The following is a 26785-nucleotide window of genomic DNA, read 5'->3' on the forward strand; positions in this document are numbered from 1 at the left end:
GATTTAAACTTGGTCAGAATATGACTGTCCCAGCAATGTTAAAGCTAGTGGTCTTTTTACCCATTCGTTCATTCGTTCATTCATTCATTCAATAACCCTGACCTCTCTGTTTTCCCATCTCTAGATGGTTGCAAAGAACAGGAACAGTGTACGTAAGGTACTTCCGGAAATTAGAAAATAAATTCAGCATTATAATTTTCTACAGTTTAATCTGTCATTTAGTACTGTACTCTGCCTTCAGACGTACTGTAGGACATGATGTCTTCGCTGTCCCGCTGTGGCAGAATTCAGAGTTTTTCTAACAAGTACAGTTCCTTATGCCTGGTACTGTGTGCAAATTTCAGACTCAAGCTTCATTCTCACCTCTCTGTTATTTCTTGATACTTTCTAAAATGTAAATACGTACTTGTCCACCTCTAGCGTGACATCTGGCACATGACAGGAACCCAAAAGAGGTTTCACTAGGAGTGGGAAGGTAGGTTGATACAGTATTTTTGGAGAGTAGTTAGGCTGTATCTCGTAAAATTTTAAGTGTGCATATCCTTCATTCCAGCTGTTGTACTAGGAATTTAGTTATAATTGTATACATGTGTAGGAATGTTCACATTGCAGCCTGTCTTTAAGTGGGACAGAAAATTGAAAACAACTGAAAGTTTATCAGTACTGGGCAGATTATGTAAATGGTGGTACTTATAATCAGTGGAGTACTTTGCAGCCATTAGAAAGAATAGAAAGGCTGTTTGCATAAACTGACCAGGAAAATCAGCATGTAAGATAGATTGAAGAATATATGTATCTAGTGTGGTGCTTTTATATAAAATAGAGGACACGCATATATGTACAAGTAGGTACTTATATATTTAAATACATATGCAATCAATGATACAAAAAAAAGCCAAAAAAAAATCAGTTTGCAAGCTTAAAAAGAAAAAAATACATGTACAGCAAAAGAGAGTGTAGGCCCTTGAAAACTGCCCGAAGAACCGCGCAAGGGAACGGAGGGGCGGGATGTCGCTTTGATTCTGTCCGTGACCTGTGTTTTCTTTGGATCCTGAGGGGTTTGCAGGCTCATCGACCTGCGCTACCCACCGCCGGCTGAGGAGGGCGCTGTGGCCCCCGGAATCCTGTCGGCCGGGGCGGGGATGATAGCACCGTGGGCGGTGCCGCATGCGCAGCAGCAGGAGGCGAGGGGCTGCGGCGTGAAGTCTTCCCGTCGGAAATCCAGTTCTCGCCGAGGGCGCCGGCCCGGCGGCTCTGTCGCTCTTGGCGTTGCGTGGGCGGCACCTTGGGGCGCAGAGGAGCCAACGGCATCATGCCCGCCACCACTAGGGCCAGAGACGCGTCTTCTCTGGACGGCCCTCCGGCAAAAGGAGAAAGGTGGAGGCCACGTCCCCAAAAGGTAAGCAGCCTCGGCCCGGTGCGGGCCCGTACCGCCCGCACCTCCTGCGCCTCGGTAGCTGCCTGAGCGTTGCCGCCGCCGCCGCGCGTGGCCCGCCCGCCTCTTCCCGGGAGGCTGTGACGCCTTCGCTGCTCCTCTCACAGGAGGTGACGTGGACAGCCTGGTGTTTTTGATTTCAGAAGCGAGGCGCGGGCCATGGTTCCCCCGGTGAAATAGAGAGGTACTGCCCTTTAAGATGGGTCTGTCAGTGTTGGGGACACCCCTTACTTACCAAAATGGGGTCCCCCGCATTCCTCAAGCTGTGCTATTTTTGCACAGAAAAGAGGAGTAAGAAGAGCGAAGGTTGAATGAAAAAACCCACCAGTACAACCAAACTTTTCACCGAAAAATTGTGTACTGTTCCCAGGAATGGCCAAGGGCATCCTGTTGCTTTCTAACCGGTCTCATTTGAGAAATCGGCCTCCGTATATTCCAATGATTAATTTTGAGGCTTTGCTTTTATGTTCAGTGAACTCTTCTTCTTCCTTGAGACCTTGCTTTCCTCCATGTCACACCTCACCAAGTCCCCTTCGTTTTATGTCCTGAATGTCTTTTGAATCTGTCCTCTCTCCTCCGTCAGAATCCTAATACAGAACTTGCTTGCTCTATTGCTTCTAGGTCCTGATTAGTGTATATATTTATCGATCCCTGTTTCCTTCCAGTCCATTCTTCACATAAGACATTTTTTTAAGAGGCAACCTGGAAAGTTCTCCTAAATATCACACAAAAACAGTGCTTTAAGAATAAAAACAAACTCTTTTGCGTGATCTTTAAGACTCTGCGTGGTCTAGAATCCCCTCTCTTTGCCCAGCCCCATCTTGCGTCAACTTTTGCCCTCACTTTCTATACTTCAGGAATGCTAAACTAACCTTACTTGATTCTGTATAAATCCTACCGAAGGCAGCTCAAATACTACCTTTTTACTATCACTCCTAGCCTTAGTAAGTGAAGTTCACGGCCCCTTTATCAGGTTCTCTTTTAAAATATGAACTTGAAGTTCGCTACTGGTTGCATTTGATGGCATCGGTTGTGTTAGGACTAAAACTAAAGTGTAAAGTGGAAAAATTGGACGTAAACGGTTTCAGTCAACATGTGTGTATTAACGACACCTTAGTGTTCAGGACTGGGCTAGATTTTATTGGGGACGCAGGAGTTCTGGCCACCTGTGGTGTTAGATGTGTCTTATTTGTGGAGCCCTTTGCACTGTTCTGCTGCCTTGTCTGTTTTCAAGATGGGGAAGCAGGCAGAAGGGGGAGTATAGATTGTTACCAGGTGGGGTTGATTCAATAAGTGGAGCAGCAAAGTGCAGAGTAGGGAGAAGAGAGGACCTACTTTTGGGTTCTGCTTTTCATGTTCAAGGAGACTTCATTCTATGCAGAGAGACTGGCCGACCTACAATTTGTCTAACAAGAAAATGTATTAACAGGTGGAAAGACTGTATCCCAGTTTTACAGCACATACCAGGGACTCGTTTCATCGCTGTCAAAGTTCCTTTGAAAAAGGTAAGCAGTATTCTTTCAGAAATCCACATGCACCATGTAGAACACTGGTGTTCAACCCTCTCATAGAGCATTTTCCCTTTTTTTAGCAAATACTTTGTAATACCCCTTTAGTATCCTGAAATGCAGTTTATATAAGTACACACCACTTCCATACTTAATTTTTTAAATGAATTTATTAATTTTGAATTTTTTATTAAGGTTTCATTGCTATACACTTTTACAAACCTTTCACATGAAAAACAATATAGTTACTACATTCATGCATAATATCGAGTTCCCCCTCCATACCCCTTTGCAGTCACTGTCTGTCAGTGTAGGAAGACGCCACAGACTCACTACTGGTCTTATTTGTGCTACACTGTCTTCCCCGTGATCCCCCCCACACCATGTGTACTTATCATAATACCCCTCAATCCCCTTCTTCCTCCCTGTCCACCCGTCCTCCACCACCTCTCCCTTTTTATAACCACCCGTCCCTTTTTGACTTTTTTGAGTCCAGTGCTGTGTTTGTTCCTTCAGATATGCTTCATTGGTGTACTCCACAAATGAGGGAAATTATTTGGTATTTGTCTTTCTCTTCGTGACCTATTTCACTGAGCATAATAACCTCTAGATCCAATGATGTTGTTGAAAATGGTAGCATTTGTTTCTTTCTCATGGGTGAGTTGTATTTCATTGAGTGTATGTAAGCACATGTTCTTTATCCATTCAGATGATGAACACTTACATATCTTGGCTATTGTAAATTGTGCTGCAGTAAACATAGGCGTACATATGTCTTTTTGCATCTGAGAACTTATTTTCTTTGGGTAAATTCCTAGGAGTGGAATTACTGGGTGAAGTGGATATCTATTTTTAGTTTTTTGAGGAACTTCCATATTGCTTTCCAGAATGGTTGAACTAGTTACATTCCCACTGAGACAGGGACGTACGTTTAGTCAGAGTTGGGTTAATATTTCTGGAGACAAAGGAGAGCAAGATAATTAGAGTCAGAATAATGTAACAATGTGTAAAGAAGTCCCTATGGAAACTCTGTGTTAAGCATTATGCAGAGTCACAGTCACACTAATTCTCTAGTGTAGAGATACCAGACTGAAATATAGACATCTTCAGTGAAATCAGTTAAAACTCAAGAGGCCACGAGCAACTTGGCCTGCAATGTTTGAGGGTTTTGCAGATAAACAGAGATGTCTCAGCATAACGTGTGACTTCACTGTATCAATTTAGATCATGACACTGTAAAATTTACCTTAGCCTGCTGAAAGGCCTACCTTATTTTCAAGTGTCCCTATGTGCTGTTATTTCCTTCTCTGATCCTAATCAAGTAATCTGCAATCTAGGAAAAAGATTAATTCAGTAAGCAAGCCCAACTATAAACAGCCCAAGAAGTTAAGAAGTAAGATTCTTAACACACTTTAGCAAGCAGGCAACAACCCAGCCCACCTTGGGGTCAGGGCAGGCAGTCTTAATTGACATGCTCCCATAGGGAAACTGGTATCCTAAGAAAGAATCAGAGCACCAAATTTCTTCTGTTACTCATCAAAAATGAGCATTCTGGGACAACTCAACAAGTCTGCACTCCCAGCCCTTTACCCCCCTTCCTGAAAATCCTCAACTGCCCATAAAACCCCTAGACAATGAGCTAACCATGGACTCTCTTGTCCCCTTCTCTCATGTGGCAGGAGTTCTGTCCTCTCAGTTTATCTCTAAATAAATGCCTCTACCCTAGCTCTCCTACCTTGGGTGTTTGCGAAGTTCATTTTTCTACGCAAACAAGAACCCCGGCATCACCACCCACAGTGTCAGAAGGTACCCCTTTCTCTGCATCCTTGCCATCATTTGTGGTTCCAAACTTTTTTGATGTTGGCCATCTTAACTGGTGTGAGATGATATCTCATTCTGGTTTTAGTTTGCATTTCCCTCATAATTAGCAATGTGGAGCATCTTTTCATGTGTCTGTTGGCCATCTAAATTTCTTCTTTGGCTAAGTGTCTGTTCATATCCTCTGCCCATTTTTTAATCAGGTTATTTGGTTTTTGGGTGTTGAGGCATGTGAGTTCTTTATATATTTTGGGTCTGAACCCCTTGTTGGATATGTCGTTTACAAATATATACTCCCATACTGTAGGATGCCTTTTTGTTCTTGTGATGGTGTTCTTTGCTGTACCAGAAGCTTAGCTTCATGTAGTCCCATTTGTTCATTTTTGCCTTTGTTTCCCTTACCCAAGATGCATTCAGGAAAAAGTTGCTCAAGTTTATATTCAAGAGATTTTTGTCTATGTTTTCTTATAAGAGTTTTTTGGTTTTATGACTTATGTTCAGGTCTTTGGTCCATTTCTAGTTTACTTTTGTGTATGGGGTTAGACAATAATACAGTTTCATGTGTTAGTTGTAGCAATTTTAGAGTAGATTCTTTAGGGTTTGTATGTACAATATCATGTCATCTGCAAACCGTGACAGTTTGATTTCTTCTTTATCAATCTGGATGCCTTTTATTTCTTTCTGTTGTCTGATTGCTGTGGCTAGGACCTACGGTAGTATGCTGAATAAAAGAGGGGGAGTGGGCATCCTTGTGTTGTTCCTGATCTCAGAGGAAAAGCTTTCAGCTTCTCGCTGTTAAGTATAATGTTGGCTGTGGGTTTCTCATAAATGGCCTTTATTATGTTGAGGTACTTGCCCTCTATACCCATTTTTTTTAGATTTTTTATCATGAATGGATATTCAATATGTCAAATGCTTTTTCAGCATCTATGGAGATGATCATGTGATTTTTGTCCTTCTTTTTATTGATACAGTGGATGATGTTGATGGATTTTCGAATGTTGTACCATCCTTGCATCCCTGGGGTGAATCCCACTTGATCATGATGTATGATCCTCTTGATGTATTTGTGAATTTGGCTTGCGAATATTTTTTTGAGGACTTTTGCATCTATGTTCATCACCGATACTGGTCTGTAGTTTTCTTTCTTTTTGATGTCTTTACCTGGTTTTGGTATTAGAGTGATGCTGGCCTCATAGAATAAGTTTGGAAGTATTCCCTTCTCTTCTACTTTTTGGAAAAGTTTAAGGAAAATGGGTATTATTCTTCTCTAAATGGGTCGTAAAATTCAGTGCTGAAGACATCTGGTCCAGTAGTTTTGTTCTTGAGTAGTTTTTTGATTACTGATTCAATTTCATTGCTGGTAATTGGTCTGTTCAGATTTTCTGTTTCTTAGTCAGTCTTGGAAGGTTGTATTTTTCTAGAAAGTTGTCAATTTCTTCTAAGTTATCCTGTTTGGTAGCATGTAATTTTTCATAGTATTCTCTAATCTTTGTATTTTGGTGGTGTCTGCAGTGACTTTTCCTTTCTCATTTCTGATTCTGTTTAATGTGTACAGGTTTTCTTTTTTTATTGATAAGTCTGGCTAGGGTCTTGCCTGTTTTGTTTATTTTCTCAAAGAACCAGGTCTTGGGTTTAATTTTTTGTATTGTTTTATTCTTCTTAATTTTATTTCTTCTCTGATCTTTATTATATCCCTCCATCTACTGACTTTGGCCCTTATTTGTTCTTCTTTTTCCAGTTTCTGTAATCGTCAATTTAGACTTCCCATTTGGGATTGTTCTTCCTTCTTGAAATAGGCCTGGATTGCTATTTACTTTCCTCTTAGAACTGCCTTTGCTGTGTCCCACAGAAGTTGGGCATTGTGCTGTTATTTTCATTTGTCTCCATATATTGCTTGATCTCTTTTTATTTTGTCATTGATCCATTGACTATTTAGGAGCATGTTATTAAGCCTCCATGTGTTTGTGAGCCTTTTCATTTTCTAGGTACAACTTATTTCTAGTTTTACACTTTTATGATCTGAGAGGGTGGTTGGTACAATTTCAATGTTTTTGAATTTGCTGAGGCTTTTTTCATGGCCTAGTATGTGATCTATTCTGGAAAATGTTCCATGTGCACTTGAGAAGAATGTGTATCCTGCTTCTTTGGGATGGAGTGTTTTGTAGATGTCTGTTAGGTCCATTTGTTCTAATGTGTTGTTCAGTGCCTCTGTGTTCTTATATTCTGTCTTGTTGATCTGTTGAGTGGTGTGTTGAAGTCTCCTCAAATGAATACAGTACATTCTATTTCCCTCTTTAATTCTGTAAGTATTTGTTTCACATATATAGGTGCTTCTGTGTTGGGTACATAGATATTTTGTTGTTGCTTTTGTTGTTGTTTTATTGTATTCCACTGTCTTTTTGTTGTTGTTTTTGCTTTTTTTTTGGTATCATTAATCTACAATTACATGAGGAACATTATGTTTACTAGACTCCCCCCTTCACCAAGTGCCCCCCACATACCCCATTAGTCACTGTCCATCAGTGTAGTAAGATGCTGTAGAGTCACTACTTGTCTTCTCTCTGTTGCACAGCCCTCCCCGTGCCTCCCCTCCGCATTACACATGCTAATCGTAAGGTGCCCTTTTTTCTCCCCCCCTTATCCCTCCCTTCCCACCCATCTCTTCCCCAGTCCATTTCCCTTTGGTAACTGTTAGTCCTTTCTTGGGTTTGTGATTCTGCTGCTGTTTTGTTCCTTCAGTTTTTCTTTGTTCTTATATTCCACATATGAGTGAAATCATTTGGTACTTGTCCTTCTCTGCCTGGCTTATTTCACTGAGCATAATATCCTCTAGCTCCATCCATGTTGTTGCAAATGGTAGGATTTGTTTTCTTCTTATGGCTGAATAATATTCCATTGTGTATATGTACCACATCTTCTTTATCCACTCATCTACTGATGGACACTTAGGTTGCTTCCATTTCTTGGGTATTGCAAATAGTGCTGCGATAAACATAGGGGTGCAGCTGTCTTTTTCAAATTGGGCTACTGCATTCTTAGGGTAAATTCCTGGAAGTGGAATTCTTGGGTCAAATGGTATTTCTATTTTGAGCTTTTTGAGGAACCTCCATACTGCTTTCCACAATGGTTGAACTAGTTTACATTCCCATGAGCAGTGTAGGAGGGTTCCCCTTTCTCCACAACCTCGCCAACATTTGTTGTTGTTTGTCTTTTGGATGGTAGCCGTCCTTACTGGTGTGAGGTGATATCTTATTGTGGTTTTAATTTGCATTTCTCTGATGAGTAGCGATGTGGAGCATCTTTTCATGTGTCTGTTGGCCATCTGAATTTCTTCTTTGGAGAACTGCTCAGTTCCTTTGCCCATTTTTTTTTCCATTTATTTATTTTATTTTTTTACTTTTTTATTTTGGTATCATTAATCTACAATTACATGAAGGACATTATGTTTACTAGGCTCACCCCTTCACCAAGTCCCCCCCACATACCCCTTCACAGTCACTGTCCATCAGCGTAGTAAGATGCTTTAATATCACTACTTGTCTTCTCTGTGTTACACAGCCCTCCCCATGCCCCCCCACACACTATACATGCTAATCGTAATGCCCCCTTTCTTTTTCCCTGCCCTTATTCCTCCCTCCCCACCCATCCTCCCCAGTCCCTTTCCCTTTGGGTACTGTTAGTCCATTCTTGGGTTCTGTGATTCTGCTGCTGTTTTGTTCCTTCAGTTTTCCTTTGTTCTTATACCCCACATATGAATGAAATCATTTGGTACTTGTCTTTCTCTGCCTGGCTTATTTCACTGAGCATAATACCCTCTAGCTCCATCCATGTTGTTGCAAATGGTAGGATCTGTTTTTTTCTTATGGCTGAGTAATATTCCATTGTGTATATGTACCACTTCTTCTTTATCCATTCATCTACTGATGGACATTTAGGTTGCTTCCATATCTTGGCTATCGTAAATAGTGCAGCGATAAACAAAGGGGTGCATATGTCTATTTCAAACTGGAGTGCTGCATTCTTAGGGTAAATTCCTAGAAGTGGAATTCCTGGGTCAAATGGTATTTCTATTTTGAGCATTTTGAGGAACCTCCATACTGCTTTCCACAATGTTTGAACTAATTTACATTCCCATGAGCAGTGTAGGAGGGTTCCCCTTTCTCCACAACCTCGCCAACATTTGTTGTTGTTTGTCTTTTGGATGGTAGCCGTCCTTACTGGTGTGAGGTGATATCTCATTGCGGTTTTAATTTGCGTTTCTCTGATGACAAGCGATATGGAGCATCTTTTCATGTGTCTATTGGCCATCTGAATTTCTTTTTTAGAGAACTGTCTATTCAGCAACTCTGCCCATTTTTTAATTGGATTATTTGCTTTTCGTTTGTTGAGGTGTGTGAGCTCTTTATATGTTTTGGATGTCAACCCTTTATTGGTTCTGTCATTTATGAATATATTCTCCCATACTGTAGGATGCCTTTTGTTCTCTTGTTGGTGTCCTTTGCTGTACAGAAGCTTTTCAGCTTGATATATTCCCACTTGTTCATTTTTGTTTTTGTTTCCCTTGCCTGGGGAGATATGTTCATGAAGAAGTCGCTCCTGTTTATGTCCAAGAGATTTTTGCCTATGTTTTTTTCTAAGAGTTTTATGGTTTCATGGCTTACATTCAGGTATTTGATCCATTTCAAATTTACTTTTGTGTATGGGGTTAGACAATGATCCGGTTTCATTCTCCTACATGTAGCTGTCCAGTTTTGCCAACACCAGCTGTTGAAGAGGCTGTCATTTCCCCACTGTATGTCCATGACTCCTTTATCATGTATTAATTGACTATATATGTTTGGGTTAATGTCTTGTGACTCTATTCTGTTCCACTGGTCTGTGGCTCTGTTCTTGTGCCAGTACAAAACTCTCTTGATTACTGTGGGTTTGTAGTAGAGCTTGAATTGGGGGAGCGAGATCCCTCCCACTTTATTCTTCCTTCTCAGGATTGCTTTGACTATTCGGGGTCTTTGGTGGTTCCATGTGAATTTTAGAACTGTTTGTTCCAGTTCATTGAAGAATGCTGTTGGTAATTTGATAGGGATTGCATTAAACCTGTAGATTGCTTTGGGCATGATAGCCATTTTGACGATATTAATTCTTCCTAGCCAAGAGTATGGGAAGAGTTTCCATTTGTTAGTGTCTTCTTTAATTTCTCTTAAGAATGTCTTGCAGTTTTTGGGGTATTCATATGTCACTTCCTTGGTTAGGTTTACTCCTAGGTATTTTATTCTTTTTGATGCAATTGTGAATGGAGTGGTTTTCCTGGTTTCTGTTTCTATTAGTTCATTGTTAGTGTATAGGAAAGCCTCAGATTTCTGTGTATTAAGTTTGTATCCTGCAAATTTTCTGTATTCATATATCAGTTCTAGTAGTTTTGGAGTGGAGTCTTTAGGGTTTTTTATGTACAATATCATGTCATCTGCAAATAGTGACAGTTTGTCTTCTTCTTTACCGATCTGAATTCCTTGTGTTTCTTTGTTTTGTCTAATTGCCATGGCTAGGACCTCCAGTACTATGTTGAATAACAGTGGGGAGAGTGGGCATCCCTGTCTTGTTCCCAGTCTTAGAGGAAATGCTTTCAGCTTCTCGCTGTTCAGTATTATGTTGGCTGTGGGTTTATCATATATGGCCTTTATTATGTTGAGGTGCTTGCCCTCTATACCCATTTTGCTGAGAGTTTTTATCATGAATGGATGTTGAATTTTGTCTAATGCGTTTTCAGCGTCTATGGAAATGGTCATGTGATTTTTTTTTGTCCTTCTTTTTGTTTATGTGGTGGATGATGTTTATGGATTTTCGAATGTTGTACCATCCTTGCATCCCTGAGATGAATGAATCCCACTTGATCATGGTATATGAGCCTCTTGATGTATTTTTGAATTCTATTTGCTAATATTTTGTTGAGTATTTTTGCATGTTTGTTCATCAGGGATATTGGTCTGTAATTTTCGCTTTTGGTGGGGATCTTTGCCTGGTTTTGGTATTAGGGTGATGCTGGCTTCATAGAATGAGTCTGGAAGTATTCCCTCTTCTTCTATTCTTTGGAAAACTTTAAGGAGAATGGATATTATGTCTTATCTGTATGTCTGATAAAACACCGCGGTAAATCCATCTGGCCCGGAAGTTTTGCTCTTGGGTGATTTTTTGATTACCGATTCAATTTCTTTGCTGGTAATTGGTCTGTTTAGATTTTCTGTTTCTTCCTTGGTCAGTCTTGGAAGTTTGTATTTTTCTAGGAAGCTGTCCATTTCTTCTAGGTTTTCCAGCTTGTTAGCTATAGTTTTTTGTAGTATTATCTAATAATTCTTTGTATTTCTGTGGGGTCCGTCATGATTTTTCCTTTCTCACTTCTGATTTTGTTGATGTGTGTAGATTCTCTTTTTCTTTTTATAGGTCTGGCTAGGGGCTTATCTATTTTGTTTATTTTCTCAAAGAACCAGTTCTTGGTTTCATTGATTTTTTTTCTATTGTTCTATTCTTCTCAATTTTATTTATTTATTATGTGATCTTTATTATGTCCCTCCTTCTGCTGACTTTAGGCCTCATTTGTTCTTCCTTTTCCAATTTCGATAATTGTGTCTTTAGACTGTTCATTTGGGATTGTTCTTCCTTCTTTAAATATGCCTGTATTGCTATATACTTTCCTCTTAAAACTGCTTTCTCTGCGTCCCACAGAAGTTGGGGCTTTCTGTTGTTGTTGTCATTTGTTTCCATATATTGCTTGATCTCTATTTTGATTTGGTCGTTGATCCATTGATTATTTAGGAGCATGTTGTTAAGCCTCCATGTGTTTGTGTTCCTTTTTGCTTTCTTTGTACAATTTATTTCTAGTTTTATATCTTTGTGGTCTGAGAAGTTGTTTGGTAGAATTTCAATCTTTTTGAATTTGCTGAGGCACTTTTTGTGGCCTAGTATGTGGTCTATTCTGGAGAATGTTCCATGTGCACTTGAGAATAATGTGTATCCTGTTGCTTTTGGGTGTAGAGTTCTATAGATGTCTATTAGGTCCATCTGTTCTAGTGTGTTGTTCAGTACCTCTGTGTCCTTACTTTTCTGTCTGGTGGATCTGTTCTTTGGAGTGAGTGGTGTGTTGAAGTCTCCTAAAATGAATGCATTGCATTCTATTTCCTCCTTTAATTCTTTTAGTATTTGTTTCACATATGTTGGTGCTCCTGTATTGGGTGCATATTATATTTATAATGATTATATCCTCTTGTTGGAATGAACCCTTTATCATTACATAATATCCTTCTTTATCTCTTGTTACTTTCTTTGTTTTGAAGTCTATTTTGTCTGATACTAGTACTGCAACACCTGCTTTTTTCTCTTTGTTGTTTGCATGAAATATCTTTTTCCATCCCTTGGCTTTTAGTCTGTGCATGTCTTTGGGTTTGAGGTGAGTCTCTTGTAAGCAGCATGTAGATGGGTCTTGCTTTTTTATCCATTCTATTATTCTGTGTCTTTTGATTGGTGCATTCAGTCCATTTACATTTAGGGTGATTATTGAAAGTTATGTACTTATTGCCATTGCAAGCTTTAGGTTCCTGGTTACCAAAGATTCAAGGTTAGCTTCTTTACTATCTTACTGTCTAACTTAACTCACTTATTGAGCTATTATAAACACAGTCTGATGATTCTTTATTTCTCTCCCTTCTTATTCCTCCTCCTCCATTATTTGTATATTAGGTGTTTTATTTTGTGCTCTTTTGTGTTTCCTTTAACTGCGTTTGTGTGTAGTTGATTTAATTTTTTGCCTTTAGTTTGTATTTGATTTTTCCAGTTTCGTTGCTGTGATTTTATTTTCTTTGGTGACGTCTGTTTAGCCTTAGGAGTACTTCCATCTAGAGCAGTCCCTGTAAAATACCCTCTAGGGGTGGTTTGTGTGAGGCAAATTCCCTCAAGTTTTGCTTGTCTGGGAATTGTTTAATCCCTCCTTCATATTTAAATGATAATCGTGCTGGATACAGTATCCTTGATTCAAGGCCCTTCTGTTTCATTGCATTAAATATATCATGCCATTCTCTTCTGGCCTGCAAGGTTTCTGTTGAGAAGTCTGTTGATAACCTGATGGGTTTTCCTTTGTAGGTGACCTTTTTTCTCTCTCTGGCTGCCTTTAATACTCTGTCCTCGTCTTTGATCTTTGCAATTTTAATTATTATGTGTCTTGGTGTTGTCCTCCTTGGGTCCCTTGTGTTGGGAGTTCTGTGTGCTTCCATGGTCTGAGAGACTATTTCCTCCCCCAGTTTGGGGAAGTTTTCAGCAATTATTTCTTCAAAGACACTTTCTATCCCTTTTTCTCTCTCTTCTTCTTCTGGTACCCCTGTAATGTGAATATTGTTCCGTTTGGATTGGTCACACAGTTCTCTTAATATTCTTCCATCCTGGAGATCCTTTTATCTCTCTCTGCCTCAGCTTCTCTGCGTTCCTGTTCTCTCATTTCTATTCCATTAATGGCATCTTACTTCTCATCCATTCTGCTTTTATGTCCTTCCAGAGATTGTATTATTTCTGTATTCTCCCTCCTTAGCTCTTGCATATTTCTCTGCAAGTCCATCAGCATGGTTATGACCTTTATTTTGAATTCTTTTTCAGGAAGATTGGTTAAGTCTATCTCCCCAGATTCCCTCTCAGGGGAGGATGTCTGGGTTATTCTGGTCTAGATCAAATTCTTCTGCCTTTTCATGGCCATAGAGGTAGTCGTGGGGAGTTGGCGCGTTTGTCAGCTGTAAGAACCAAGTCCCTTTCCACTTGCTCCGGGCCTTCCTTTCCTGGGGGAACGGCAACCCCTAGCAGCTTGTACTGGGCCGCTGCTCGCAGATGGGGTCTCTGATTCTTGCCCAGGCCGCTATGGAGTAAGCTCTGTGGTCGCTGTGGGCATGGCCGCTTTCAGTCTGCTGCTACGCTATGGCGGGGCTGTACCGGAGGGGGAAGGGACAGGAGGCTGTCTATCACCGTACGGGGCCTCAGAGCTGCCCTGCCTCTCAGGGCGTTAGGTCATCTGGAGTTCCCCAGGGTTCCCAGCTGCTGGGCTGAGTGTGCCGGGATGCTTCCATCCAGCTGTGAGGCTCCTGTCCCTTTGAGACTTTCAAAAAGCACTCACTCTTCTTTTGTCCCAGGGGCACGAGCCGTGGGAAACCGCTTGCAGGTTTTACTGTTCCATTTTTAGTATTCGGCACACCACGCACTGTATGTCTGCGCTCTCAGTGCGGATGACTAGGGCTGGGTATTTAGCAGTTCTGGATTCCCTTTCCTGCCCTGCTCTGACTCCTCTCCTCCCTCCGGGGAGCTCGGGTAGGGGTGTCGCTCGGGTCCCACCGGGCCGTGGCTTGTATCTTACCCCCTTCTTGAGGTGCTGGGTTCTCGCAGGTGTAGATGTAACCTGGCTGTTTTCCTGTATCTTCTGGTCTCTCTTTTAGGAATAGTTGTATTTGTTGTATTTTCAAAAATATGTATGCTTTTGGGAGGGAGGAGATTTCCGCTGTCCTACTCACGCCACCATCTTGGCTCCTCCCCAGGTACATAGATATTTATCATTGTTATATCTTCTTGTTGGACTGACCCTTTTATCATTATGTAATGTCCTTCTTTGTCTCTTGTTACTTTCTTTGTTTTGAGGTCTCTTTTGTCTGATACAAGTACTAGAACACCTGCTTTTTTTCTCCCTATTAGTTGCATGAATTATCTTTTTCCATCCCTGCACTTTTATTCTGTGTATGTTTTTGGGTTTGAACTCAGTATCTTGTAGGCAGCATAAAGATGGGTCTTGCTTTTTGTCCATTCTATAAGTCTGTGTCTTTTCATTGGTGCATTCAGTTACTTACATTTAGGGTGATTACCCATAGATATGTACTTATTGCCATTGCAGGCTTTGGATTTGTGGTTACCAAAGGTTCAAGGGCAACTTCTTTACTATCTAGCGTTCTATGTTAACTAACTTAATACGTATTATAAACACAGTCTGATGATTCCTTTTTCTCTTCCTTCATTTTCTATCTCCTCCACTCTTTGTATGTTAGGTGTCATATTCTGTAGTCTTTGTGTATCCCTTGAGTGACTTTGTGGGTAGCTGATTTAATTTCAGATTTGGTTATTATTTAGTTGGTCTACTTCTTTTGCTGTGGTTTTATTTTCTCTGATGACAGCTGTTTAGTCTTAGACACACTTCCATCTAGAGCAGTCCCTTTAAAATACACTGTAGAGATATATTTTACCTTTTGGGAGGTAAATTCCCTCCATTTTTGCTTATATGAGAATTGTGTAATACCCGCTTCAAATTTAAATGATAATCTTGCTCAGTAGAGTATTCTTATTTGAGTCCCTTCTGTTTCATTGGCTTGAATATATCATGCCACTCACTTCTGCCTGTAAGGTTTTTGCTGAAAAGTCTGATGATAGCCTGATGGGTTTTCCTTTCTACGTGATCTTTTTTCTCTGTGTGCCTGCTTTTATTTATTAATTTTTTTTTCTAGATATTATTTTTTACTGAAGGGTAGTTGACACACAGTATTACATTACATTAGTTTCAGGTGTACAACACAGTGATTCAACATTTATATACATGATAATTCTAGGTACCAGCTATCACCATACCAAGTTGTTACAATATTTTGACTATATTCCTTATGCTATACATTACATCCCAGTTTACTTATTTATTTTACAATTGGAAGTGTGTACTTTTTTGTGTGTGTGTGTGTGAGGGCATCTCTCATATTTATTGATCAAATGATTCTTAACAACAATAAAATTCTGTATAGAGGAGTCAATGCTCAATGCACAATCATTAATCTACCCCAAGCCTAATTTTTGTCAGTCTCCAATCTTCTGAAGCATAACAAACAAGTTCTTACATGGAGAACAAATTCTTACATAGTGAATAAGTTACGTGGTGAACAGTACAAGGGCAGTCATCACAGAAACTTTCGGTTCTGCTCATGCATTATGAACTATAAACAGTCAGTTCAAATATGAATACGCATTTGATTTTTATACTTGATTTATATGTGGATACCACATTTCTCTCTTTATTATTATTATTTTTAATAAAATGCTGAAGTGGTAAGTAGATACAAGATAAAGGTAGAAAACATAGTTTAGTGTTGTAAGAGAGCAAATGTAGATGATCAGGTGTGTGCCTGTAGACTATGTGTTAATCCAAGCTAGACAAGGGTAATAAAACATCCACGTATGCAGAAGATTTCTCTCAGAACAGGGGGGGTGAGGTTCTAAGCCTCACCTCTGTTGATCCCCAATTTCTCACCTGATGACTCCCCTGCAACTGTGCCTGTCTTAGGTTGTTCCTCCCTTGAGGAATCTTACCCGTCTCTGGCTAACCAGTCATCTTCCAGGGCCATACAGGGAAATGTAAAGTTGGTAAGTGAGAGAGAAGCCTTATTGTTTGAAATGGTTAGCTTTTTACTTCTTTGCATATTTATGCCCTGTAGCTTCTATGCCCAGCATTTGTCTTGAGGTATCTTTACCACTTGGAAGAATTATGATACTTGGTAAATTTGATATGAGGCACGAATTCTATTTAAGGGTTGTAATTAGGAAGGAAGAAGAAAAGCTATAGAAGTAGCAGGCGGAAGAAAACATGGGAAGATTGATTATTTCTTTGACATATCTTCTTGTAGAGTAACTTCAGCATGTATAGGTTTTAAACTACTACTTAAATTGCGCACACACTTTAACATAATAGGAGTATAGTTACATAACCAAAGCATACCTGTAATTACCAGCCATCTCCAGTGAAACCAAGAAAACCAGTTAGGCACATTAGGCATTTGTGAAAACTTATCTATGATATGGTGGATATTGTCCAACTGAACTTGAACAGTCTGAGAGAAATCAGACAAATTAAAAGAACCCATTCCTGGGGAATGTTCACATCCCATATGTTCTTTTAACAGTAAATAGTCTGTAGTTGTAAGATTTTGGAGCGCTACAATTTGCACTTCTCCTAATTCTTGGTTGAGTTCCAACAGTATAGATCCAGTCCAATTTTTGTTTTACTGTATGCACAGGCCAGCTTAGATATCTCCTTCTTCATTCCCATGGCAAGTCCAGGAACTGGTGGGATGAGCGCATCTACAGCTGTAGCAGTGCGTGGATCTTTGTTGGGGTTTTTTGATGATCATCTTCTGGCATGAGTCTTCCAGAGAGTGCTGATGTTGGAAGTTCTTTTTCATATTGTATCTTAGATCATTTTCGGGGTAGCCCAATTAGGCTTTGATCCTCTGTATAAACACAAACAGACCCTTTGCCTACACTTTTATATGCCCTTTATACCCTTGTGTAGAACTCATTGGAGGTTACCACACAGGAACTGCCTTTTTTTTTTTGTGGTATCACTAATCTACACTTACATGACGAATATTATGTTTACTAGGCTCTCCCCTATACCAGGTCCCCCCTATAAACCCCTTTACAGTCACTGTCCATCAGCATAGCAAAATGCTGTAGAATCACTACTTGTCTTCTCTGTGTTGTACAGCCCTCCCCTTCCTCCCACCCCCCCATGCCTGCTAATCTTAATACCCCCCTACTTCTCCCCCTCCTTATCCCTCCCTACCCACCCTTCCTCCCCAGTCCCTTTCCCTTTGGTACCTGTTAGTCCATTCTTGAGTTCTGTGATTCTGCTTCTGTTTTGTTCCTTCAGTTTTTCCTTTGTTCTTATATTCCACAGATGAGTGAAATCATTTGGTATTTCTCTTTCTCCGCTTGGCTTGTTTCACTGAGCATAATACCCTCCAGCTCCATCCATGTTGCTGCAAATGGTAGGATTTGCCCTTTTCTTAGTATTCCATTGTGTATATGTACCACATCTTCTTTATCCATTCATCTATCGATGGACATTTAGGTTGCTTCCAATTCTTGGCTATTGTAAATAGTGCTGCGATAAACATAGGGGTGCACTGGTCTTTCTCATTGTGTGCCTGCTTTTAATACTCTGTCCTTGTCCTTGAGCTGTGCCATTTTAATTACTATATGTCTTGGTGTTGTCCTGTGTGTTGGGTCTCTTGTGTTGGGAGATCTGTGTACTTCCATGGCCTTAGAGACTATTTCCTTCCCCAGATTGGGGAAGTTGTTCAGCAATTATTTCTTCAAAGACACTTTCTTTTCCTTTTTCTCTCTCTTCTTCTTCTGGTTCCCCTTCAATGTGAATATTTTTCTGTTTGGATTGGTCACACAGGTCTCTTAATATTCTTTCACTCCTAGAGTTCCTTTTACCTCTCTCTGCTTCAGCTTCTCACTATTCCTGTTCTCTGATTTCTATTCCATCACCGAATCTGCTTTTCAATCCTTCCATTGTTTGTTTCTTTTCAGTTACCTCTCTCCTGAATTCATCCCTTAGCTTTTGAATATTTTTTTATAGCTGTATTAGCATGCTTATGACTTTTATTTTGAATTCTTTTTCAGGAAGATTGGTGATTTCAGTCTAACTGAGCCCTCCTTGTGTGTTTTAGGGATTTTGGATTGAAAAAGGTTCTTCTGCCTTTTCATTAGTCCTAGAGCAATGGGAGAGGTTGCAGGTGAGTGGCACGGGTGTCAGCTGGGAGGACAAAGTCGCTTCCTGCTTGCCAGTCGCTGTGCCTGTTTCTGCTGTCCATGCTGCTTAACTGTGCGAACAGACTGGCCTCTGGGTTAATCCCCTAAACTGCCATGGACAGGTTCCCCTCACAATGGCCTATGACAATGGTGAGGGTCGCAGCCGAATGGCATGGGTTCTGCCCCTATAACAAAGCCCCTTCTTGGTTCCCGGTCTTGGCACCCATCTCCACTGTCTGTGCTGGTCAACCACGTGCAGAGAGCAGCTTCTGCATTAAGCTGTGTAGTTTCTGTAGGTGGGGCAGCCCTCTGGCTGGTCTGCAGCAATGGTGGAGACAGCCGGTTTGCACGTAGTTGCAGGGAAGAAAGAGTGTCAGGCTGCATATAGCAGTGAGGGGCCTCGGGACTGCTTTGCCAACCAGGGGTACAGGGCACCTGAAGCTCCTGAAAGTTCCCAGCCTGCTGGGCTGAGTGTGCCAGGACGATTTTGTCCATCTGTTCCTTCTCCTAACCTTTGCCTGTTTGGCAGCCCTCTGACTGTTGAGAGGTGCCTTAAAGCACCTGCTTTTCTTTTGTCCCAGGGCAGCCGGCTGTGGGATCCTTTTCGTAGTCTTAGTCTCAGACTTTGCTTTTCAGCCCCTCTTATCTCAAGAGCACCATGCAGTGTTGGTCTGTGTTCCTGGGGTAGATTTCTAGGGCTAGGTATTTAGCAGTCCTGTGCTTCTATTCCCTCCCTGCCCTGATTCTTTTCCTCCCACCGGTTAGCTGGGGTGGGGAGAGTGTTCAGGTCCCACCAGGTCTCAGCTTTTTACCTTACCCTTTTCCATGAGATGTTGACTTCTCCCAGATGTAGACTGGCTGGTGTACTGTTACTTCTGGTCACTGTTTTAGGAATAATTGTATTTGCTGTATTTTCAAAATATATGTGGTTTTGGGAGGCAAAAAACTACTACTGACACTACTCACACCACACTACTCATGCCACCATCTTTTCTCCTCCAGCTTTTCTGTTTGGAACATAATCCTTCATTTCCTCATTTTAGTTTACACTGTTTCTTGTATTAGATGAAATAGCTATCTCTCCCTGTCTTGAAGGAGTGGTCCCATGAAGACTGGGGGTATGTTTTAGTCTTCTGTCTGTTCAGTGCCTGTGGGTGGTGGCCTACCAAGACTTGTCTCCAACTGCTTCAGTTCCCTGGGGACCAGAAACATGATTCTCCCTGGCCACCAGAGCCAGGTGTCCTCTGTATGGACTGCATGCACTCACCAAGTTAGGGAGTACAGCAAGGGAGCACCAGGCTCCAGCAAGCCCACCAACTGACCTTGGCAGGGCAGTGCCACAGGGTGTGCCAAGCCAAGGCAAATTGGCCTGTCAGCTTTGGTGGAGTGGGAGTGCAGGGACATGTCACGTCAGGGTAAGCTGGCCTGCTGGGTTTGGTGAGGCAGGCAACAGGAGGGTACAGGGGCAGGCCAAGCAGGAATATCAAAGTAAAAGGAGAGTGCAAAATGGGTCTATCTGTTTCTCCATCCCTGGAGAGAGTTCCAAGGTCTCTGTGAGTTCCAACATCTCTACTTCTGGTTCAACAGAGAAAAAAGGGCAAAAAAACTTATTTGAAAACTTAATGTCTGAAAACTTCCCTAACCTGGGGAAGGAAGCAGACATCTAGATCCAAGAAGCCCAGGGAGTACCTCTGGCAGATGTTTAAGCTCAGCCAGTGAATCTCCTTCAAATATGGTGTGCTTTTCTGCATGCTGCTTTTCACTGGGTCTCTGAGTTAGTCTGTGTGTGAGTTCTTTAGGAGTGGAGTCCTAGTTTCCTATAGCCCTTTGGGTCTCCTAGACATAAGTCCCATTGAGTTTCAAAGCCGCACATTTTGGGGGTTGTCTCTCCTGTGAGGTCCTAAGGGTTGGGGTGCCTGATGAACTTGAACCCTTCACTCTTCAGCAATATACCCCATATTTGTGAGATCCCTCTATTTGTGGGTCACCATACTGGGGGTGGGATTTTTAGTAAGACCAAATCTCTGCCTCTCCTACTTGTCAATTTGGCCTTTTTATTCTTTGTTGTGGAAGAGCTGTTCAGCTAGTTTTCAGGTCCCTTTCAGAAAGAACTATGCTTTATTTGACTATAGATTTGATTTATCTGTGGGAGGAGGTGAGTTCAGGGTTTTCCCATGTCACCGTCTTGTACCTGGATCTTGAATGCCTTACTTTTTTTTTTTATGTTTTATTTTATTTTATTTTAATTCTTTAATTTTTTATTAAGGTATGATTGATATACACTCTTATGAAGGTTTCACATGAAAAAATAATGTGGTTACTACATTCACCCATATTATGAAGTTCCCACCCATACCCCAATGCTCTCACTGTCCACAGTGCAGCAAGTTGCCAGAGATCCACTATGCCTTCTCTGTGCTACATTGTTCTTCCCGTGATCCCCCACACCATGTGTCCTAAACATAATACCCCTCAGTCCCCTTCTCCCTCCCTCCCCACCCACCCTCCCACACCCCTCCCCTTTGGTAACCACTAGTTCATTCTTGGAGTCTCTGAGTCTGCTGCCATTTTGTTCCCTCAGTTTTGCCTCATTGTTATACTCCACACATAAGGGAAGTCATTTGGCATTTGTCTTTCTCCGCCTGTTTAATGCCTTACTTTTAAATTAAGTAAATAGTCTTTTAGGGTTCCCAGACCCAGTTCCACGTGAGGGGGAACACACACCACCAAGCAATTCTCAGACACCAGCAGTGTGAGAATTGAACTTAATTCAACTCAATTCTGATATTGTCTACCTAGCGATAGTGTTAGATTCCACAGGTTAAGGGGCCACTCATACAGGACTACCCTCTCACCCCTCCATTTTATACACCAGTCACAAACTCCAAAGTGTTACCTGTACTTTTAACCTACCGGTCCAAAAATTGGAGGTTCCAGTGATCTCATCAGGTTGAATTTGCTAGAGCAGCTTACAGAACACAGGGAACTACTTACGTTTCTCAGTTTATTAAAGGATATAAATCAGCCATATAAAGAGATACATAGGGCAAGTTTCTGAACAAAGAGATCTTCTATTCTCATGGAGCTTGGGTCCCAGCTCAGTGGCATGTAGAAGTATTTTGGTTCCCCAAGCATGGAAGCTCTCCAGAAAAGGAAGAGAAGAGCCAAAAAAAACTGTTCTCTTGGTTTTTTTGTGTGTGTGTTTGTTTTTGCAGAGGCTTTATTACAAAATAATGATTGACTAGGTCACTGGCTATGGGCAGGTTCAACCTCCAGCCCCTCTTCCCCCTCCAGAGGTTGGGAAGTAGGACTAAAAGTTCCGACCTTCTGATTCTCTTGGCAACCAGCCCCTACCCTTGGTGGGGTCCAAAAGTCATCTTTACTAATAAAAGACACTCATTTCACCTTTATGGCTCTGAAGCATTTTCAGGAACTGTGGGTGAAGACCAAATATATGAGAATAGTTTTTGGTTGTCTGAATGACCAAATATATATTTATTATAAGTTAATTATATTTCAGTTAGCTGTGGATCACTAGGCATTTGAAATATAAGAAATATAGCAACAACATGGATGGAGCTGGAGGACATTATGCTCAGTGAAATAAGCCAGGCAGAGAAAGACAAGTGCCAAATGATTTCCCTCATTTGTGGAGTATAACAATGATGCAAAACTGAAGGAACAAAATAGCAGCAGACTCAGAGACTCCAAGAAGGAACTAGCAGTTACCAAAGGGGAGGGGTGTGGGAGGGAGGGAGAAGGGGACTGCGGGGTATTATGTTTAGTACACATCATGTGGGGGATCACGGGGAGAACAGTGTAGCACAGAGAAGGCACATAGTGGGTCTGTGGCATCTTACTACACTGATGGTCAGTGACTGCATTGGGGTATGGCTGGGGACTTGGTAATATGGGTAAATGTAGTAACTATATTGTTTTTTCATGTGAAACCTTCATAAGAGTGTATATCAATAATACCTTAATAAAAAATTTTTTTAAATAAAAATAAATAAATGGGAAGAGGGTGAGGGAGGGGGAGGGGAAGGGGAAAAGCTGCAGGAAAGAAAAAGAACTTCAAAATGTATAATACTGTCAGAGAATATGAGAATACATTGCATTCATGAAATAAGATTCTGTTCAAAATAATAGATGAAAAGAATTATTGAACACCAAAACCATGATTTTTTTTTAAAGTGTTCAATAGATTAAAAGGTATGTTGATGAAATAATCCTAAAATTGGGAAAGTAGAGACATACAGGAAAATGAAAGAGAATGCTTATGAAATTAGAGAAAATATCAAAGGTGAAAATACAAGTTATAGCTTTCACACAAAGATAAAAAATAAAAAGGGAGAGAAAATGACCACAGAATTTGACCAAAGAAATTATAAAAACAAATGTGTAAGAACTAAAGGAAAATTATGTAAAATCTAGAAGTATTCCTTGATTACTCAAAACAATGAAAATAGACATATCAAGACATAATGTAGCACTTTAAAAGGTACATAGAGATTACAGAAAGAAATAAAGATCACATATAAAAGAAATCAGAATATCAGACTTCTCAGAAGCAGTGAAAGAAGATAATGGAACAATATCATCATAATTTTAAAGCCTAATAATTACCAAGCCAGAATTCTATATCTAGCCAAGCTATCAATAAATTGTGAAACTAGAAAACTTCTATTCAAATATCTAAGCTCTCAATGTATTTCCTACCGCTACTAGTTTTACAGAAATGTACTGAAAGCAGTGTGCCCCCGTGAAAGTAAACCAAGAAAGAGGAACACATGGGACCCAGGGAATGGTGCATCCAACCCATCGAAAATTACAAAGGAAATCCAAATATGACAGATGTATAATCGACCCAGAAAACCTCATTTTAAAGCAGGAAGATAAGACTTTAGGGGAATTGTCCACAGAAGAAATACAAATTGATAGATGTTGTAATGATATCTTCTATCATTATTTTATTATTTTGAGAATAATAATGTCTTCTAATCATTCTTCTGTTATTTTGAGAATGTTTGGGGATGAACTAAGTATGACATGCCAAAAAGTAGATTAACTGTAAGTCCTACTTGTGGTAGGATTTTTCAGTAATTCATGCCAAATTATTTCCCCACTGACAAAAAGATCAACATGGCTAAAATGAGGGAGACAGTGGGAAAAGTAATAAGTGATGGTATCACAGAAGTAGAACAGGAAGAGCATGGAAGTTTTTTAAAACCATTTGGGTCAGTCTAAGGACTGTCCTTTTGTGAGCTCACCATGCAGTCAGAGGCATCCAGCCTACTTTTTAGTCCTTACATTTCTCATTCCCACCATCATGGATTATCCAGAAGCCACTTAGTGTTAAAACCAAAACTCTGAAGAGTGAAATGTTTCCCTACACATAGGCTAATGGATTAACTTTGCACAGTTATATAAATATACTAACAGAAATACAAGACTTCTGGATCAGGGAACCTTTTACTTGCTGAACAGTTTGCATTGACTTCTGCATTTCCCAGATCCCCATGAGGCAAAGCAGTGAGGTATCCTTATGTGTGCAGGGGTTTGCACCTCAGGAGAAGAACTCCAAAATCATGAAATTCAGGGTTTATGTAGGAGTTGCTAGCTCATCTGCCCATCCTTCCCTCCAGAGATGGGGATGAGAGACCTTATCTTTTACTCTGAAATGTAAATAAATTGGCTCTTAGAAGAGGATGGAAAAGTATCCAGGAATGTAAGCAATTGGCTCTGGGAGACATAAAAAGTTATCTCCAGACTATCTTACCCTTAGAATGGGAGTGATATGGCTCTGGTGAGAGGAGACATATCCATCATTTCAGTGTCAATTTCAGTTGCTCAGAGGGCCCAGACAGTGCAGGAACACCAAGAAGTCCAGGGAAGACTGTCTTCCAACACTCAGTTCACCACGGCCTCAAGCACTTTTTGCCAGTTATTGTTATGCCATTGCATGCCATGGAACACTAGTGTTCCATTTTCCATTGTCAGCTGATCCTGCCACAACCAGGTCTCATAAATAATCCCAGTTCCCTTTTCTTATTAGCTGTTAACCTGTAATACTTTCTGGTACCAGATCCTTCTTACAGTTAGAGTTTAATTTCAGGAAACAAAATAAATTTTTAAATGTTAGAGAATTCAGGTGTAACAAAATTACTGAAATAACAATAGAAATGACTTCTAGACTGGACTTTAGGAATGATTCTCAGAACAAGACAGCATTTGTTCCCAACAGAAGATGCTACTTCCACCTCAAACAAGAAAGTGTGAGTTGGTTGGATAAAAATTGAACATAAGTTAATATACTGTCCTACAGTATAGTATGATAAATTTGGCCTAGATTTTTTTAAATCACAAGTACTTTTATTCCTGTCCCTCTTTATAATTTTTTTGTTGAAAACAGTTCCACCTGTACTTGAGGAAAAGTACAAAGGGCAATATAAAATATATTTCTATTTACCACCTAGATTTGACATTTAACAGCTGCCTGTGTAATACTTAAATTTATAATATATGTATCATTATAAAAGAGAACATTACAGGTAACTTTAAATTCTTTGAATCCCTAGTCATATATTCTCCCTCCTCTGACGTATCAGCTAGCATTTGGCATAGATCCTCAGGCCACCTTTAATAATTTTGCCTACATTTTTATTTATCCTTGCGTAATATATAGCATTGTTTCATGTGAGGTTACCTTAAGCTCATGTAACGTTTCATACTTAATTATTCTGCAGTGTCATACGGATGGTGACACGTAAGATTTTTCTGCTTACCTCTTTTAAGAAGTATGATTATGGACTCATTGATTTTTATTCATTCAATATCTTTCAGTCCACAGTAATCCTTATTCTCTTTGCTGCTCAAATTTTAACTTTGATCAGAGGTATAGCTCAGTTCTGTGCTGGACATGACTATATTAATTTTCCAACTTTCTATTATTAAAATTTCCAAGCACAGAAAAGTATTTTTTTTTAATTATGGAAAGACACTAGCATACTCACCACTTACATTTAATTGTTGTTAACATTCTGCAATCTTTACTTAACTGTATGTTTTGTCAAACAGTTTTAAAGTTACAGACATCATGATTATCAACTTAAGTACTTCAGCATGCAAATAAGTTCAGATTTGAGTATCATCTATGGACTGAAACATTCCTTAATTTGATCTTTCAATCCATTACACTGGGGCCAGCAAACTTTTTCGGTAAAGTGCCAGATAGCATATCTTTATCCATTCATCTACTGATGGACACTAATTGCTTCTATATCTTGGCTATTGTAAATAATGCCACAATAAACACAGAAGTGCATATACCCATTCAAACCAGTGATTTTGTTTTCTTTGTGTAGATTCCCAGAGGTGGAATTGCTGGGTCATATGATATTTTTAGTTTTTTGAGAAATGTCATGTTGCTTTCCATAGTGGCTGCACCAATTTGCAATCCCTCCAGCAGTATGTGAGGGTTCCCTTTCCTCCACATCCTCACCAGCACTTGCTATTTCTTGTCTTTTGGATAGTGGCCATTCTGACTGGTGTGAGGTGATATCCCCATTGTAGTTTTGATTTGCATTTCCCTGATGATCAGTGATGGGAACATCTTTTCATGTGCCTGTTGGCCCTCTATATGTCTTCTTTGGAAAATGTCTGCTCAGGTCTCTTGTTTGTTTTTTTGGTGTTAAGTTGTGTTGTATAAGTTCTTTATATATTTTGTGTATTAGCCCCTTATCACATATATTTTGCAAATATATTCTCCCATTCAATAGGCTGACTTTTCATTTTGTTGGTGGTTTCCCTTTGCTGTGCAGGAGCTTTTTAGTTTGATGTAGTCCCACTCGCTAATTTTTGCTTTTGTTTACCTTGCCTGGGAAGACATACCCAGAAAGAATTTTCTAATGTTGATGTTCCATTGTTTACTGCCTATGTTTTAGAGTCAGATTCTGTTACAGTTTACTCCTAGTGAATGATGATTAAGATGTACTGTTTTATTTAATTGCATTTGAACTTGTTCACAGTAAGCCATTATGGTGCTCTATTAGGTCTGAAATCTGAAGCCTTTGAAGGTGACGTTTCCACTGACTGCCCTGTTCAAGAGCCCAGCCTGTGAATTCAAAGTGCTTTGGTCTCTATCAGTAATGTCTGGGACTTTGATAGGGACAAAGGATGCCCTGGTGAGGTCGCATACTGTGGCTTTGGTAAATGCAGAGCTATGTGTGACTATATTTTGGTATCTGTAAGAGATCTCCAGAGTTCTTTACCCCAAAGGGAACAACTCTTGGGCAATGGTCCAAGAATCTATAAAAACTTACAGCCTGAAGCCAAGTATAGCCCCAGCATTACTGAGGCAGGGAGACCTTGGTGATTGTGGTTCATCTCTGCCCCCCATTCAATACTTCATGCTCATTTACTACCTCATGCC

At 40.3% G+C, this 26785-nt stretch overlaps 1 protein-coding gene across 1 annotated transcript in view; it reads left to right on the forward strand.

The window, feature by feature from the left end:
* The first annotated feature begins 258 nt into the window (after positions 1-258).
* Positions 259-26785, forward strand: part of LOC118933965 (uncharacterized) — a 36091-nt gene continuing 9564 nt past the window's right edge. The window contains exons 1-4 of the mRNA XM_057492854.1: positions 259-305; positions 1067-1399; positions 2865-2940; positions 18273-18338. Coding sequence (XP_057348837.1) covers positions 259-305; positions 1067-1399; positions 2865-2940; positions 18273-18338 — 522 coding nt within the window. The remainder of the gene's footprint in view (positions 306-1066; positions 1400-2864; positions 2941-18272; positions 18339-26785) is intronic.

Source organism: Manis pentadactyla, chromosome 15, assembly GCF_030020395.1.
Source record: "Manis pentadactyla isolate mManPen7 chromosome 15, mManPen7.hap1, whole genome shotgun sequence".
Classification (NCBI taxonomy): Eukaryota; Metazoa; Chordata; class Mammalia; order Pholidota; family Manidae; genus Manis; species Manis pentadactyla.